We start from the raw sequence: 18,742 nt of genomic DNA, 5'->3' as shown, positions 1-18,742 counted from the left end.
ACCTTTCGGTTACTAGTCCAACGCTCTAATTCTTGTCCATATACTGCATTTAGGGTAAGGAAACCAATATATAATTGTGTAATTTGGATGAAATATCCATTTCACAATCAGTATTCTATCAACGGTAAAATCAAAATGATGCTAGGGTCTTACAGTATGTATCTCCCAAGCATTGAGCCTCACCGCTCAGAACTCAGAACCGTCCTAATACAGATGTAGGATCATAATTTGAGCCAGTTTTCTACAGCAGGAAAATAATCCTGCCGGAACATGAAGTGTGAATTATTATGTGAATTATAATAAATGAGCATATTTGTAGGGGTTGATACATTTGTTAGGGCAAATCAAGTCTGAAATTTCAAATTGGAAATTACAAACTTTAGAAGCTTTTTAAAACCTTAAATACACCACAAATTTGCAGCAAAATAAGCAGCAAAATAACCCACAAATGAAGATCCTACATTTGTATGGATATCGTACTCACATGACTCCTATAACATCAAACAGCTGTCATAAAAAAGTTTCTCTCTGAGTTTCTGAGTGACTGGAAGGTCACAGTGACAGCGCGGGCGTACAAATGCTAACTGGCGGACGCTCCGTCAATATGGACCCCATCAATATTGCCGCCACGGTAACTGCTAACCCCGAGGTTAAATGCTAACCTATGAGGCTTCGACAGTCGTTCTTGGGAGGTAAATGCTTCTTCCTGAGTGAAGGAAGAGGAGGAGGAGGCATCTGACAGATGATTGATGGGCTGTCAATCGCGTGAGAGACATGTTCAGATTTATGGCGAGACCGAGGCGGTGCAGCGGTCGAGGTGGCACGCTCATTGATCAATTCGTTATCTCTGCTCTACGGCCGGATTGCACCAGCTGTGATGGGAGGTGATGGGAGCCCACTGGGAGCGCTTCGATACCTTCTGCGCCAATGCTTTTGGGCGCCATGTATCCCCTCCAATGTAAATCAAATCAAATGTTGAGGCACCTTGAAGAGTCTTGTTGTTGTGTATGTCATTCTCTGCATGTTTCAGTGTCACTGTCTGTACTACAGTAGCGAAGAGATGCATGACAACAAAACAGATGTGTCTATAATTGAAACATGATAGAAAGATAACTGCACTGTGCTGTTGTGATGCTCACCACTACTTGGCTGACAAGGGATGAAATAAAGGAAGGTAACCATACATAGCTCTAAGATAATTTATCACAGGTTACAGAAAGTGAAAGTCAGCTTTGAAATGTCAGAGAAGACGAGCAAAGTGTGAGTCAAGATCTTATAAAGTATCTCCTGTTCCCACCTTGTGTGCTGTGGGCGGCAATGCATTATCCGTCCCAACTGTTTTATTCAAAACTTGAGCGTTAATTACCTTGTGAGTGTAGGTGAGTGTGTCCGTGATAGATTGAGAGGGGTAAAGATGGAGTGCGTGAGAGATTGCGAGAGATGGCGAGGGAGGGTTTGAAGAGACGTCAAGTTTGGACAGATGTCGACGAAGGGCTGTTACCTTGGCCATGCTTCCTGCCATTATGGGCTTGTGGAAGGAACATCTGGTCTTAGCCAGGGTGTTAATCTGGGCGGTGATTAAGCGGTGCCCATTACCTACTGTAGCATACCGAGCACCACTCACATACTCACTTCCCAAAACTGAGAGGGGTGGGGAGGGGGAAGTGTGTTGTCGGGCTTAGCGGCACAGCTCGAGAGAGACCTCATTGGTGTTGCCTCGCAGAAAATCAAACCCTTCCCTTTTTTGCACACTTCTCCCTACAGCGAGAGACACACAGACCTTTCTCAGCCTTTTGTACTGTATTTGGCAGTGTGTTATGTATGTGATACGTGGATGGGATACGACTGTGATATATGGTTGTCTCGCCTGGCTAACTTAAGATGAATGCACTAGCTGTGGGTCGCTCTGGATGGGAGCGTCTGCTGAATGGATAAATTGTAATGTAAATGTAGTGCTATGTATGTATATTTATGTATATTATGTATTTCATTTGTTGTGTTGTTTCCTGTTCGCACGCCAGGAAGATTTGCTGCTGTCTCGGCAGAAGCTAATCAGGAGTCCTAATAAATACTAAATACATTGTGGAGTGACACCTCGCCAGCCTTCCGACTCTCTGAGACCTGGATGACATACTTAAGAAGTCACCAGGGACTAACAGCTGGTGTGTTCTTAACTCAGCCCTGATTTGAAGTGGAGCCATGTTCAAATCCCACACATATGGACGGTGGCACATTTTCAGAAATCTCTCTCTTTAACAACCTAGATGGATGGAGCCCATCCTGTGAAAAGAGGAGGAATCCAATAGAAACAGCCGGGGTGCATTCAGTGAGGTGAAACGTTCAGAACTTCAGATTGTTGCAAATAGAAATGTAATGAATAGAGCTGCCATGATGTCCAATGCTACGTGAAGGGGAATCATATTTGTTCTATAGATTTCTATCTGAAGGTTTTGTAAAGTTGAACAGACCCTTGAGGATTGAGGACCTGGGTCATATTCACTAGGAATGAAACAGAAGCACACAGGCTGAAACCCAGAGGGACTACCTGATCTTGTGCAATAAGAAACGCTTGTTTCCGGTCCTCAATGTTTTGCTGCTGCATGCATTAATGAATATAACCTTGTAAGGTGATGTTGCTACCATGAGTGTGGTAGTAAACGGTGGTAATGTACCTTAGAGAGATCGCAGATTCTCAACAGGTCCTTCTCTGCGCCGCCTTTATGGACGCGTGCACGTTCCTGAGCCACGTCTACATCTTCGTCCTCCTTAGAGAATGACTTTCCAGAAATCAGTCTGAAGAAAAAAATTCTTAAACCCCACATTCTCACAATCCCTATAAAGCCAACATTATAAATCCCAAATGATGACAACCTAATAATATATGCTAATGTTTTTCTCTAATGGGAGAATTTGTTTCAATTTCTCACAAAATGCAATTTAGGTAATGGAGATAAGTTACTATGACAACTTCGGTTCATAATTAGGTGAAGCAAAAAGGATGGACACAATGATATTTCACTAACAATGTTAACAAGATGTCGAATGACGAATATGCATTATTGGGCTAATAAAAAGATAAATGGATAAAATATATAAATGGTAAACAAGGAATGGGTCTAAACATTTTTGAGAAATCATCTCTGATACTGTATGGAAGCATCTTTACTTAAATATATTATTCTATTCTTGCCTGGGTTTGCAGCAGAATTTATACTGGATAAGGAGAGTGATGGTGAACATGACTGCCCCCTGGATGGCCATGGCACACAGGTTCTTCCCCACCATGTCCCAGCTGAGGGGATCCTGGAAACGGTCTTCCCCTGGGAGAGACAAAAAAACACACCGTTCTTCATCAAGGGAAACATATTGTTTGAAACGGCTAAAGACCTGATGAAGATCTTTGTGGATCGAAACTTTGTTAATAGAGGTTGCAATTGGGAGCCAGTGTGCTGGCCTTTCTGTTCTTTCCAACTACGATGTACAATAATCATGTCAGACGGCTACCCCTGGAACTCAATAGGATTGGATCTAAATATAGATGTTTCTTTAAAGTTGACAGCAACTGACTTTAATCCTTAAGAGTCTATGGTTGCACCCATGCGCTAATCTAAGCAGCATATATTTTTTAAATCCAGATCAAAATCTGTCAGTTTAAGCTAGATATATCAGTTTCTTGCATGGGCTGCATCTCAATCCGTCACATCCGTCTATTTCGGCCTTCAGCATCTGTGGTGGAAGGTGGCCGAGCTACAGCAGTGTTTGTCAGATCATGAGACATCCCAAAAATCCGTCTTCTCACGGAAACGTTGTCACGTCCTGACCATAGAAAGCTGTTATTTTCTATGGTAGAGTAGGTCAGGGCGTGACATGGGGGTTTTCTAGTTGAGTTTTTCTATGTTGTTATGTTCTAGTTTTGTATTTCTATGTTGGGTTTTGTTTGGGATGATCTCCAACTAGAGGCAGCTGGTCATCGTTGTCTCTAATTGGAGATCATACTTAAGTAGGTGTTTTTCCCACCTGGGTTTGGTCGGTTATTGTTTGTGAGTTATGTACGTGTATTTTGTATCGGTGTGCAACGGGTTATTTTTACCCATTTTTTTATTTGTGTACTTTGGTTTTGGAGTTTGTTTTTTTGTTAATTAAAATACTCCAGTTTAAGTTGGTTTCTCCTGCGCCTGACTTCCCTGCCACCTACAAACACGACTATGACAGAATCTCCCACCACCAAGAGACCAAGCAGCGTGGTCCGGAGAAATGGACCTGGGAAGACACCCAGGAGGAGATGGCATCCTGGTCTATTGAGGAGATGAGGAGGAGCATATCCAGGGCTTTGGAGGAATTAGGGGCAGGAGAAAAGCGTCTCCCATGGGAACAGGTGGAGGCAGCGAGAGCACGGCAACGAGGGAAGCACGAGAGGCAGCCCCCCCAAAAAATGTTTTGGGGGGCACACGGGGAGATTGGCAGACTCAGGTTGGAGACCTGAGCCAACTCCTCGTGCTTACCGTGGGGAGCGAGTGACTGAGCAAGCACCGTGTTATGCGGTGATGCACACTGTGTCGCCGCTTTGTGCCTGCCCCACGTACCAGGCCTCCAGTGAGTATATCCAGCCTGGTACGCCCTGTGCCTGCTCCTCGCACTTGCCCTGAGGTGCGTGTCACCAGTCTGGCCCCACCTGTGCCAGCCCCACGCATCAGGTCTCTAGTGCGCCTGCCCAGTCCGGTGTGTCCTGTTCCTGCTCCTCGCGCTCGCCCTGAGGTGCGTGTTACCAGTCTGGCGCCACCTGTGCCAGCCCCACGCATCAGGCCTCCAGTGCGCATTCCCAGTCCAGAGCTTCCGGTGACAGTTCCCAGTCCGGAACCTCCTGAGACGGCCCGTAGTCCGGAACCTCCTGAGACGGCCCGCAGTCCGGAACCTCCTGAGACGGCCCGCAGTCCGGAACCTCCAGCGACGTTCCCCAGTCCGGAACCTCCAGCGACGTTCCCCAGTCCGGAACCTCCAGCGACGTTCCCCAGTCCGGAACCTCCAGCGACGTTCCCCAGTCCGGAACCTCCAGCGACGTTCCCCAGTCCGGAACCTCCAGCGACGTTCCCCAGTCCAGAACTTCCATAGACATTTGTCACCCTCCCTAACCCTCCCTTTTTTTGGGTTCTTTTGTTGTTTAGGTGCGTTCGGACTCTGCACCTTTGGGGGGGGGGGGGGGGGGGGGGGGGTACTACTGTCACGTCCTGACCATAGAAAGCTGTTATTTTCTATGGTAGAGTAGGTCAGGGCGTGACGGGGGTTTTCTAGTTTAGTTTTTCTATGTTGTTATGTTCTAGTTTTGTATTTCTATGTTGGGTTTTGTTTGGGATGATCTCCAATTAGAGGCAGCTGGTCATCGTTGTCTCTAATTGGAGATCATACTTAAGGTGTTTTTCCCACCTGGGTTTGTGGGAGATTGATTTTGAGTTAGTGTATGTTTCACCTCTGCGTCACGGTTTGTTGTTTTTTGTTCTTTAGTTATGTGTATGTATTGCATAGTTTCACAGTGAAAATAAAATGTGGAACGACACACACGGTGCACTTTGGTCCGCTCCTTCCTACGACAACCGTGACAAACATCTGTAGCGTGTTGTCCCCGGAACTCGTCTGAAGGTAACCCATACAAATTAATGGAAGTATGGAGGTAGTTCTGTTCCAACAAAAATAAGGGGTTAAATATGTATGTGTCCAAAAAAACTACAATATTTCCTGAGCTTTCTTATATCTCCAAGACATATTTGTTTTTTGTATTTAACCTATATTTAACATGGCAAGGCAGTTAAGAACAAATTCTTCTTTACAATGACGGCCTACCCCGGCCAAACCCTAATGACGCTGGGCCAATTGTACGCCGCCCTATGGGACTCCCAATCACGGCCGGTTGTGATACAGCCTGGAATCGAACCAGGGTCTGGAGTGATGCATCTAGCACAGAGATACAGTGCCTTAGACTGCTGCGCCACTCGGGAGCCCTTATGACAGACACTTTCAAACTTTATTCCTTATGATTTATTTTTTGACATTTATGGATGTGTTATTTAATGCGTTTATATGGGTGGTCCTAGTGTAAATGAAGTGCAGCTTATAAAGGCTTCATAAAGCCTTCATAAACACTACATGAATGTGTTACAAATCAGCTATAACAATATGTCATGCTTTATATAGGGTTCATAAATGTGGCATAACTGTGTGACATAACCACCATCAAATGTGACATAAACCTGTGCTTCATAAATGGTGGCATAAGCACAGCTTAATAAAGGTCTTATAAATTGAGGCTTCACAAAGCATTTATAAACCTATCATGCATCTTAGTAGAGCATTGCAATGCCAGGATAGTGGGTTCGATAGCCGGGACCACACATACATAAAAATGTATTCACAAATGACTGTAAGTTGCTTTGGCTAAAAGCGTCTGATAAATTGTACATAATATTTTATTACTTTAAAACATTTGTAGGATGGCCCAACCTCTTTTCCTCTTGGGTGCATAGTCAATATTGGAACTGACCTCAACCTTCCCCAAAATGCATTGCCGTAGCATGACAGTTTTTGGATTTCCGCATTTGTTCTTGTTTTCCACGTTTTTTCACAATTAGATGTTCTGTGTTAACAACAATGCTTAAACCACTTCAGGGGATGAGTTTTGAGATCTGGGAAAAATCTAAGACACTTAGATTTTTGATTATAGTTGCCTTTGAATTCAGTAAGCATGCCCTGCAATGTTGTTTGGTTAACAGGTTTTCTGTAGCGCAGTAAGCGCGCGTGATGATTGTGTATTCCATATACAGTGATTTGCATTGTGGCCGCCCATGGAATGGGTGGACTAAAAGGCCAGCAGCACACCATATATACATTCCACAGACCCTACTGAGTATTTCCTACAATACTTTTACTCTGGCACCCAGAATTGTTCTTGCGCTAAGCCAATAAGTATTCCATATACAGTGATTCGCATTTGGGGCATTTACTTGATCTTGGAACATAATTTACAACCCAAATGTAATGCAAATTCCAATTAAATATGAACAAATATGAATTATTTTTAATGTTTAGACAATTATTTTTCATATATCATGAAAAAATACAGGTTATTGACACTTTCTACTATTACTAGGGAATTTCCCGAAATTCCGTGACCTGGAAGTACTTTTTTAGTGTTGCTGACGAGACGCTGATCATGTGAAGAGTTCGCAAATCAAATGCCTACTTGTGTTGCCACTGGACAGTGAAAAACAAGTAACTTAACCTTTATTGTCATTTAAATTAGTTTGTAATAGTATAGCCACATCTCATAGTCACATCATGAGATTTGTAAATGAAAGAGGAATATAATAAAACAAATCGAATTTAGTTTCCCATCTACCCATTTAGAGTTTCTGGCGCAGCAAAGAAATGCCTTATCCAGATTATGTGACAAAAGCATTTCCTAACAGACTTGCTAACTTTCTTTGTTGTTACTTTTAAGGTTGGAACAAACATGCAGTACCTCCAGCAGGCAGAGAGGCAAGAACCATTTGTCGGTCAGCTCAGGGTCAAGCTACACTATTCACAGTCCTGTGTAATGTTCAATGTAATTGCATTGCTGGACTTTTAGAAAGTTCATGTATTTGTACAAATAAAAGGAAATGTATGGTTTAAACATGTCTTTAATGTCTATTTTTGAAGCTGTTATTGATAATTCCCTAAGAGTTACTACATTTGTGTTTACATCATTAAGCCTTTATGTATGTGTCATGAATGACCAAAGGTGTCTGACTTTAAATTAAGTACGGCATCATGAGATATAGAGTTTTGTGGATGTGTTATGAATGACTGAAGGTGTCTCACTTCAACTAAGTAATACAGGATACTACATAAAGTGTAAATAAATAGATTATTAACGTTCTGCTGATTTATGAAGGTTCTCTCGTGAGTCACAGTTTTCTGTAGGGTGATTAAGGTATTTAAATGGGTTGATGGACCTGCACAGCTACTGTGTGTGTGTGCGTGTGCGTGTGTGTGTGTGTGTGTGTGTGTGTCAGAAGCAAGATGATTTGGAGTAGTCCAACCTGAGCCTACCGCACCAGGTATTCCTTTTTTTGTTCCCATGCCAGAGAAGAGGGCTTTACAACCTATTGGTGGTGCCAACATTTTGTGGCTGATCATTTAGCTAGAGAGTGGGTGAATGTGTCAAAGACGTGACCAGGCCCAGCACTGCACTGTATGGCTAGTTTTTGTTGTGTACGTGTTTGTGTACTAAGGCACATGTATCTTGGTTCCAGAAGAAAGCCGCTTTCAATTTCTTTATGTTGGGGGCTTTCATCAAGGTAAGTGTTTCTTGGTGTAACGTCATCCCCAGGCTATTGCGCACACAGCACATATAAGCCTGGGATATCAACCATTCAAAGTTGGCCATAGTGGGAGTGACCATAGAATTTTATCAGTGACCTCAATAAGGTATTTGTCATCGTCACTAGTTAACACAGTCAAAAGGTCATAATTATGGCTAAACCATGACTATTTCCACAATACATTTCTTAAACTTTGATTTTAAATCTAAGCCTAACTAATGAAGGCCAAGTTTGATGCGTTGGTCCACCAGTCTTTCCACCTATTTGGGCAAAAGCGTGGAATGAGATTAGGTGTAATGTGAGTAACATGACTTCCGACTATGCCATCCTTCAACACAACATGTCACCCTTTATAAGGCACATGTTTATATTATATTCGACATAGTGGGTTATGTCACATTTGACATTGGTGATTATGTCACACACCTATGCCACATTTAGAAACCCTTTATAAAGCATGACATACGGTTATAGATGCTTTGTAACACATTTATGTAGCGCTTATGAAGTCATTATGAAGCCTTTATAAGCTGAACGTAATTTAAAACAGGACCCTATGGGCTATAGTAGTACAGGCCAAATTCTATATTTTTGGGGGATACCTAAAGGGGTCCTACATTTCCAAATCAAATAGCTAAATGATCCATGGTATGACCATCTTAAAACAATTCCATATGTTAGCTCAGTACCCCCCCACCTCTCTCTGCCTCCCTCCCTATCCATCTCTCTCTCAGTCTTAACAGCCTCTATGTTCTAGAGGGATGAAAGACAGAAAACGCTTCCGTTTCTGTCTCATTTTCTCGCAAATAGGCCCTCTCCAGACTAGCTTTTTAAGCTGTGATTGCTTTCCTCTTTACGCTCGCCGCCGCAAATTATTCCTCAAACGGTTATTTCCTGCCAGATCTATTCCTCAGATAAAGCCTTTGCTCCCGCCTTTCATGTGTCTCTCTGTCTCTCAATCTCCCCCGTGTACCTATCCCCTTTCGCTTTCTAGATGTAGCGTTGAGAATGGCGGCCGAGGGCTACGGTCACGTTATTGGTCAAATGTTATCCTATTTGGTAATGATGCAGCAACACTTAAGAGGAGGAGATGTGTTTATTCCTGTAAAGGGTACTGGTAACATACATGGGCCCTATGTGTGAAAGTATGAAGATGCTGTAAAGGCATTGTATAAGTAGAAGACTAAATTAAACGAAGTAGCAAAGCTATTGGCCTTTGGTAAATCCTAAACTCCAAAATGTTTGGTACCAAATGTTCTTACTGTAGAATAGTCAGACCCTTCCTCCCACCTTTTTTATTGTCACCTACAACAATCAACTGTCGAGTTAAATTGTCACGGCTGTCTGAAGAATGGGACCAAGGCGCAGCATGTGTATCGTTCCACATTATATTTTAACTGTGAATCTATGCAAGACATAGAAATAAACTAACGAACAAAACAACAAACCGTGACGAAGAGGTGCAACATACACTTACTCAAAATATTCTCCCACAAAACCTATTGGGAAAAACAACACCTTAAATATGATCTCCAATTAGAGACAACGATGACCAGCTGCCTCTAATTGGAGATCATCCCAAAAAACGACAACATAGAAACACAAAAACTAGAACCCCACATAGAAATACATAAACTAGACAAAACCCCCAACATAGAAAAAATAAACTAGAACCAACATAGACAAATAAACTAGACAAAACCCTCTGTCACGCCCTGACCTACTCTACCATAGAAAAATAAAAGCTTTCTATGGTCAGGACGTGACATAAATATATCTGCCAATTCCCTCCATTTCTTTTTAAGGATATTTAGACAAAAATGTGCAGCAGTGGAAAGTTTGCACCTGTTATTCTATACCGAATCTTGAAAGACAAAACCAAAGCTAAAGCCATGACATTGTCTTTCTTTACACTGCACTGTACTTTCTTTCTTTTCCTTAAATTACTCAGCTTCATTTGACCTTTCATCCTACCACTTAAATGTTATTCCATCTTGCTAGGAGGGAAAAGCTTTGCACTGATGAATCTGATGAATCACTGATGAATCTTAGTAATATAATATTAAAATGCCACTTTTATCCAAAGCAGTTTACAGTACAGTGAGAGTATATATTAGGATGAAGCCTATGTGATCACTTCAGAAATAGTGTGGCATTATTTCTACTTTTACAGTTTAATCATCATTATTTTGTATTTTTTTCCCCCCAACAATCTACTCCCTATAGTGTGGTATTTAAGCGCAAAGGTGGTGTGGAGGATGCTCACCAAAGCGTTCAAACAAAGTGGCCATGGCCTGGTTCTTGCCCATGTCGATGAGCCCTCGACCCAGACAGAAGTGCGGGAAAATGAGCAGCACCTGCTTCACAATGTCATTGATGTGCGAGATTTTCTGTAAGGTTGGAAAACAAAAAGAAAAACAACAACAACGTATTAGCGTCTCATAAAAGACAAGAAACACAGCAAAACATAAGGGCACATTATGGCATGACATCACATTACAGGGAACCCGCTGTCTGTGTTGCACATGCGGAGGCACGAGTCTGTCGAGTGACCTGAGGGAAGCAGCGGATTTGGAGCTTGCGGTGGCGGGAAAAGAGTGCTCTTGGCATTAAGAGTGTTCCGACACTCCCCAGATAATTAAAGCACATTTTCCGTGCGCGCTCATCAGTGGAGGCACACTGCTTGCTAAATGACATGGAAATTAGCCTTGACTTGTCATTTAGGGCACGCGCTCATTCGGTGATGTCTCCCTCACCCGCGTTACGTGAGGGCAGGAGCAGCTGCTCATACATACAGATACAAACATTCTCATCCCAAGCACTGAGACTTTGAAAGACATACACCTTCCCACTTGCTATAACAGACACATTCACAGGAATGGACTTACGAACACACACACACACACACACACACACACACACACACACACACACACACACACACACACACACACACACACTCTTATTGGCTTTTCATTAGGGCCCTTCCTGATTTAAATACAAATTACAGAAATATATGCAAATCCAATTAATTAGGTGCAGGACAGATGAACATATCAAAGAAAAAAGTAGATACAAACCTAAATGTATTCATGTTTTTCCATATGTCTACTGTGTAATACTTATTGTGATGTTAATGTATTATATGTATTCAATGTAATGGATGTATTGAATTGAGCGGATGTACGAGCCCTCTAGAGTTTATTTAAAAAGGTGTTTCACAGTGGTATATGACCTGACGAAGATCCAACTCGGATCGAAACGTTGTCTTTTTTGTGGGTGTGGTTAAATCACCATGGGAGCATACCAGAGTTGCGGACATTTCCTTTTTCCTCCCTTCCTGATTAAGCCACTCCTCCTGAAATCCCTTCTCCCAGTAGCTATATTGCTGAACGATGGTGCCTTTTAAAACACACAAGCCCTAATTAATTAAATGAAGACAGAATGAAAGATAGCCAGTCTGCACTGAATCTACAACACCGCCAGCGTCGGTTCTCCACATTGCTTTCATTACCGAAGATTCAGGGAATGAGAGAGAGAGAGAGAGAGAGAGAGAGAGATGGGGGAGAGTGAATGATATAGATGAAGAGTGCGAAAGAGAAAAGAGAGAAAGAAAGAAAGAAATACAGTAGATATTGCCACTTCTGTATTTACATGCCGTTCTAAAGCCAGCTTATGCAAAATGCATCTGTTTGGTCTCAGGGTAGTCTTCAAAGACGCTAGCGTACGTTGGGAAAACCATAAATAATTCACTGTTTCCTCCTTTGGTAGACCCAGGGCGAAAAGTGGTATGCGTTGTTTAACACAGTGCAATGTGGAGCGGCAGATGAGAATCACAGATGACACCTTATGTTGTCAGATTTCATCATGGGGATTTGTACTCGCTCTGCAATTTGTTACTGTAGTTTGAGGAATGGCGTCATGAAAAAGGTTTAACCTCTATGGGCTAGGTGGGCTAGGCTTGCGTCCCACCTACGTAACAGCCACTTGCAGCCTGTGGCGCGATTTTCAAAACCTTAAAAATCCTATTACTTCAATTTCTCAAACATATGACTATTTTACAGCTATTTAAAGACAAGACTCTCGTTAATCTAACCACACTGTCCGATTTCAAAAAGGCTTTACAACGAAAGCAAAACATTAGATTATGTCAGCAGAGTACCAAGCCAGAAATAATCAGACACCCATTTTTCAAGCCAGCATATAATGTCACCAAAACCCAGAAGACAGCTAAATGCAGCACTCACCTTTGATGATCTTCATCAGATGACAACCCTAGGACATTATGTTATACAATACATGCATGTTTTGTTCAATCAAGTTCATATTTATATCAAAAACCAGCTTTTTACATTAGCATGTGACGTTCAGAACTAGCATACCCCCCGCAAACTTCCGGGGAATTCGCTAACATTTTACTAAATTACTCACGATAAACGTTCACAAAAAGCATAACAATTATTTTAAGAATTATAGATACAGACCTCCTCTATGCACTCGATATGTCCGATTTTAAAAGAGCTTTTTGGTGAAAGCACATTTTGCAATATTCTAAGTACATAGCCCAGGCATCACGGGCTCGCTATTTAGACACCCGGCAAGTTTAGCACTCACCATAATCATATTTATTATTATAAAAGTTTGATTACCTTTTGTTGTCTTCGTCAGAATGCACACCCAGGACTGCTACTTCAATAACAAATCTTGGTTTGGTCCAAAATAATCCATCGTTATATCCGAATAGCGGCGTTTTGTTCGTGCGTTCCAGACACTATCCGAAATGGTAAAGAAGTGTCGCGCGCATGGCGCATTTCGTGACAATAAAATTCTAAATATTCCATTACCGTACTTCGAAGGATGTCAACCGCTGTTTAAAATCAATTTTTACGCCATTTTTCTCGTAGAAAAGCGATAATATTCCGACAGGGAATCTCCTTTTCGGCAAACAGAGGAAAAAATCACAAAGGCGGGGGCGGTCGGGTCACGCGCATAAACCCAGAGTCCCTTGATCGGCCACTTGAGAAAGGCGACAATGTGTTTCAGCCTGGGGCTGGAATGACGACATTCTGTTTTTTCCCGGGCTCTGAGAGCCTATGGAAGACGTGGGAAGTGTCACGTTAGAGCAGAGATCCTTAGTAAAAGATAGAGATGGAAAAGAATTTCAAGAAATGGTCAGACAGGCCACTTCCTGTAAAGGAATCTCTCAGGTTTTGACCTGCCATTTGAGTTCTGTTATACTCACAGACACCATTCAAACAGTTTTAGAAACTTTAGGGTGTTTTCTATCCATATGTAATAAGTATATGCATATTCTAGTTACTGGGTAGGAGTGGTAACCAGATTAAATCGGGTATGTTTTTTATCCAGCCGTGTCAATACTGCCCCCTAGCCCTAACAGGCTAACTTGGTCCGCAATTCAATCAACTGTAGATAAAGTTAAACCGCGTTGCAGTTCACACGCATTTCTGCTATATTTTTATCCAATGACGTTGTCCACAAAGAGTGTTTGCAGCTAACTCTGAGTTAACACATTCGATATAGTGCAAACATTCACAATTCATTTAGAAGTAAAGTTTTCCTTTATCTGTTATGGATTGAATTGGGGCCTTTGGTCATTGGGGGTAAATAACTCACTACCGTCATCATTAAAATAAAGTTTATTAAGGACTTCATGTATGACTTCTGGGAATACAGCAGTAATGATGTAGCTCAACTTCAAGTAAATATTTTCTCTGCTAACGGCCAAACTTAAGCTACAGGTCAAAGGTTAGAGTTGGAATGTCAATGGTAGTCTATATGCAGCAGTAAATTGAGCATTTCTGCCTGTGAGTAGTTGGGCTGTCCAAGCACTGGCCTAAATTCCCTGCAGGGAAGTATGCATAACGAAAATACCTAATTGATCATGGTGTCAAAGCTAACTCTCAAAAGTCCAGCAATAGGTCTGCCAATTCATCTTTGCCTTTTTCAACTTTTACACGTTTTCCTCAAGGACTTAAGGTCACGCAGGCCAACAAAACGTCAAGCATGAGATCCTGGCCATCCATATAATGTATTACTTAGCTACCTTTTATTGTCAACGCTAAGAAGCTCAATTTGAATATATCTGGTCATATCAACACATACTGGACGCACTCCCACTCAACTACATTTGAAAAAGTTATTAATCATAGTCAAACTACAATCCCTTGAGTAAAGTCTTAGAATGTAAAGCTGGAATCAAGCAAAGGAGCTGGCAAGAAGCTGGCATAAGGCTAAAAGAGCCTAAAGTTAGAAACATAAGTGAATTGGAAAAACTGGAATAATAAAAGCAAACCAATGACCTTGTACAGCCAGGGCCCATTTGTCATCAAGAAGAATGTGAAGGAATAGAGACCTAATTCGAGATCAATACGTGAAATAACAGATCTTCTCTCGACTGGGTGTTCATCAAGGAGATCTAAGAAGCTCTTAGGCGATGATGAAATGCGTGACAATTTTCTTCAAAGTTTGTGCTATATGCCCATAAATCATCTCCAAATGGGTTCTGAAGTGAAAAAATCTCCAAGGCTCTAGTCTGACCCATATTGCTTTAGTGTTCATATTCCCCTAGCATCGCCTTCATCTTGACCGGAGGGACTTACAAAAAGGAATATATATATACACACACACACACGTCTGAAAGAGTTTTGGGGAGGGCGACCATTAGCCAATTTCTCAAACTAGATGTGTTAACGTTAAAGGGAAACTTCATAATCAGTAATGCACATCCAAAATAGAATGTAACATTGTATACACAAAACACTATATTATCCTCAAAAAGAGGTAGACAGCAGTACACGCTGTTAGGAATACAAATATTTATGTATTTAATACCCCCCCAACCACCCACTCACTCACCCACCCCACCCACACAGTACAATTAAACGGCAATTCCCTGGGAGAGTAGACAAGTTCCAGACATAATGCCCAGCATAGCAATTCCAAAACAGAGTACAAAGGGTCATGACACGGCAGAACTAATACAGCCCCATCGACTGCCCCCCTCCTGAATCACTCAGGCCCCCAACCAGGCCAGATCCATTTAGGTGCCCAACCGGCTTGTCTGAGTGGCTAGCGGCTGGGCTATTGACTCAAACACTGTCTCATGCATACAAGGCAGACTGCGATAGATGCGATCCACAGGGAGCTGAGAAAACTCCCATGCTACCTCGCTCAGTCTCCAGATAAAACTGGGACGTAAAGTAATATATGTGCTGCTGCAGCCATGCTTTGCTTTTCCCTCCAGTTTTGGCTATTTTTACTCCTTCCCTCTAGACTACCAAACATCTTCCCATAGCGGGGAGCTTGGTGTATTAACTTTGACCTTCAGTGGAGAAATACAACAAAGAATGAAGACAACTTCAACTTTGCTGTTCCCGTTTTGGCTATCATCGCAGCGCAGGGTGGACGAGATAGAATGAAGGTGTGGAAATAGAGACGACGGAGAAAGATGGAGCTGTCAGATATCTCTCTACAACCTGCCGCGGTGAACTGGGGCGTGGTCTTGTGTGTTCTTATCTACGGCAGCCATTTTGGCTCCTCTGTTCATCCAGTTTATCAGAACAGAACAGAGGAACAGAGGAAATGTGGAAACCACCAACATCCCAGCATGTCACAGCCCATTTTTCCCAGGTGATTCAACAGTGACAGTTGACTGGTAGGATAAGTGATGCATCAGCCCCGGCTTGTGGCCACCTACTGGGCTCTTATCTGCTTTTACATCCCCAGGAGTGATAGCTGGGCTGTCATTGTCCCCCATCGGCAATGTCTCAATTGACCCGGAGAGCTACACTACACAGCAGGCTTTCTAATACACTAGGAAAATGCCCTTGACAAGGAAGAGCGCGGTAGGTCACTTGCCAGATTGGCAGCGACCGACATGCATTCCATTATTATATTGCCAGAGCCCCTTAGGAATATGATTTGCCAGAACAATACCGATAAATATAAGGGAAAACAAGTCACAACAAAAAGATGACTGTTTGATGGGGAGGTTGCCAGCGAACAGACAAACAAAAAACAAACCGATGATGAACGACGGCAATGACGATAATGAAATCGCTATGCAAATGAGTTTGTCTCATTATGTAAAAAGGAAGACAGCCAACATTAAGCTGTGTCTGAGAAACCAGAGAGAGTGGAAAGAAGATGAATGTTCAAAGGACATTAGCGTATGACAAAGCTAGGTTTCCATCCAATTGGCGACAGATCTTCCCACCAGTGATGTGTTTCCACCAAATGGACTTGTTGCGGATAAAAACCAGTGCGTGATGACGTAGTGCACATAAAATGTACTTTTTTGCTTCAATGTGTTTCCATCGCATTTTCCACTCTCCCAATAGTTTTGTCACAAAAACTGTTGCATTAAATAGCAAATTCCCCTATTCTGGTCTTGGCATGTGCGCTCTAGCCAACAGCTCGCAGATAATGTGCCGGTAGGCTGTGCGTGTAAGCTAGTCTACATGATGAGATTCACAGGAGGTTGGTGGAGGATGGGCTCGTGGTAAAGGCTGGAGCGGAATAAGTGCATGGGCATCAAATATACTGAACAAAAATATCAATGCAACATGCAACAATTTCAAAGATTTTACTGAGTTACAATTCATATAAGGAAATCATCCAATTGAAAGAAATTCATTAGGCCCTAATCTATGGATTTCACATGACTGGGAATACAGATATGCATCTGTTGTTCACAGATATATAAAAAAAAAGGTAGGGGCATGGATCAGAAAACCAGTCAGTATCTGGTGTGACCACCATTTGCCTCATGCAGCGCGAAACATCTCCTTGGCATAGAGTTGATCAGGCTGTCGATTGTAGTCTGTGGAATGTTGTCCCACTCATCAATAGCTGTGCGAAGTTGCTCGGTATAAGCGGGAACTGGAATATGCTGCGTAGACGTCGATCCAGAGCATCCCAAACGTGCTCAATGGCTGATATGTCTGGTGAGTATTTAGGCCATAGAATTTTCAGATTCCAGGAATTGTTTACAGATCCTTGAGAAAGGGGTCCGTGCATTATCATGCTAAAACATGAGGTGAAGGCGGCGGATGAATGGACAACAATGGGCCTTAGGATCTCTTCACGGCATCTCTGTGCATTCAAAATGCCATTGATAAAAAATGCAATTGTGTTCATTGTCCGTAGCTTATGCCTGCCCACACCATAACCCCACCACCACCATGGGGCACTCTGTTCACATTGACATCAGGAGTTTCCTAGCCATGGACCCAAAATATCAATGTTTTGTTCCCCGAGCCACTTAGTTATCACTTTTGCCTTATGGCAAGGTGCTCCATCATGCTGGAAAAGGCATTATTCGTCACTAAACTGTTCCTGGATTGTTGGGAGAAGTTGCTCTCGGAGGATGTGTTGGTACCATTCTTTATTCATGGCTGTGTTCTTAGGCAAAATTGTGAGTGAGCCCACTCCCTTGGCTGAGAAGCAACCCCACACATGAATGGTCTCAGGATGCTTTACTGTTGGCATGACACAGGACTGATGGTAGCGCTCACCTTGTCTTCTCCGGACAAGCTTTTTTCCGGATGCCCCAAACAATTTGAAAGGGGATTCATCAGAGAAAATGACTTTACCCCAGTCCTCAGCAGTCCAATCCCTGTACCTTTTGCAGAATATCAGTCTGTCCCTGATGTTTTTCCTGGAGAGAAGTGGCTTCTTTGCTGCCCTTCTTGACACCAGGCCATCCTCCAAAAGTCTTCAGCTCACTGTGCGTGCAGATGCACTCACACCTGCCTGCTGCCATTCCTGAGCAAGCTCTGTACTGCTGGTGCCCGATCCCGCAGCTGAATCAACTTTAGGAGACGGTTCTGGCGCTTGCTGGACTTTCTTGGGCGCCCTGAAGCCTTCTTCACAACATTTGAACCGCTCTCCTTGAAGTTCTTGATGATCTGATTAATGGTTGATTTAGGTGCAATCTTACTGGCAGCAATATCCTTGCCTGTGAAGCCCTTTTTGTGCAAAGCAATGAAGATGGCACATGTTTCCTTGCAGGTAACCATAATTGACAGAGGAAGAACAATGATTCCAAGCACCACCCTCCTTTTGAAGCTTCCAGTCTGTTATTCGAACTCAATCAGCATGACAGAGTGATCTCCAGCCTTGTCCTCGTCAACACTCACACCTGTGTTAATGAGAGAATCACTGACATGATGTCAGCTGGTCCTTTTGTGGCAGGGCTGAAATGCAGTGGACATGTTTTGGGGGGGGATTCAGTTCATTTGCATGGCATTGAGGGACTTTGCAATTCATTGCAATTCATCGGCTCACTCTTTATAACATTCTGGAGTATATGCAAATTGCCATCATACGAACTCAGGCAGCAGACTTTGGGAAAATTAATATTTGTG

General features: G+C 42.7%; 1 protein-coding gene across 1 annotated transcript in view; it reads right to left on the bottom strand.

The window, feature by feature from the left end:
* Positions 1 to 18,742, bottom strand: part of LOC106608787 (phospholipid-transporting ATPase ABCA1) — a 253,841-nt gene that overhangs the window by 48,310 nt on the left and 186,789 nt on the right. The window contains exons 38-40 of the mRNA XM_082977279.1: positions 10,621 to 10,744; positions 3,191 to 3,320; positions 2,673 to 2,793 (exon numbers count right to left, since the gene is read on the bottom strand). Coding sequence (XP_082833405.1) covers positions 2,673 to 2,793; positions 3,191 to 3,320; positions 10,621 to 10,744 — 375 coding nt within the window. The remainder of the gene's footprint in view (positions 1 to 2,672; positions 2,794 to 3,190; positions 3,321 to 10,620; positions 10,745 to 18,742) is intronic.

The sequence above is a fragment of the Salmo salar genome, chromosome 07 (assembly GCF_965601325.2).
Source record: "Salmo salar chromosome 07, fSalSal1, whole genome shotgun sequence".
Taxonomy (NCBI): Eukaryota; Metazoa; Chordata; class Actinopteri; order Salmoniformes; family Salmonidae; genus Salmo; species Salmo salar.
This window is presented reverse-complemented; position numbering and strand designations above follow the sequence as displayed.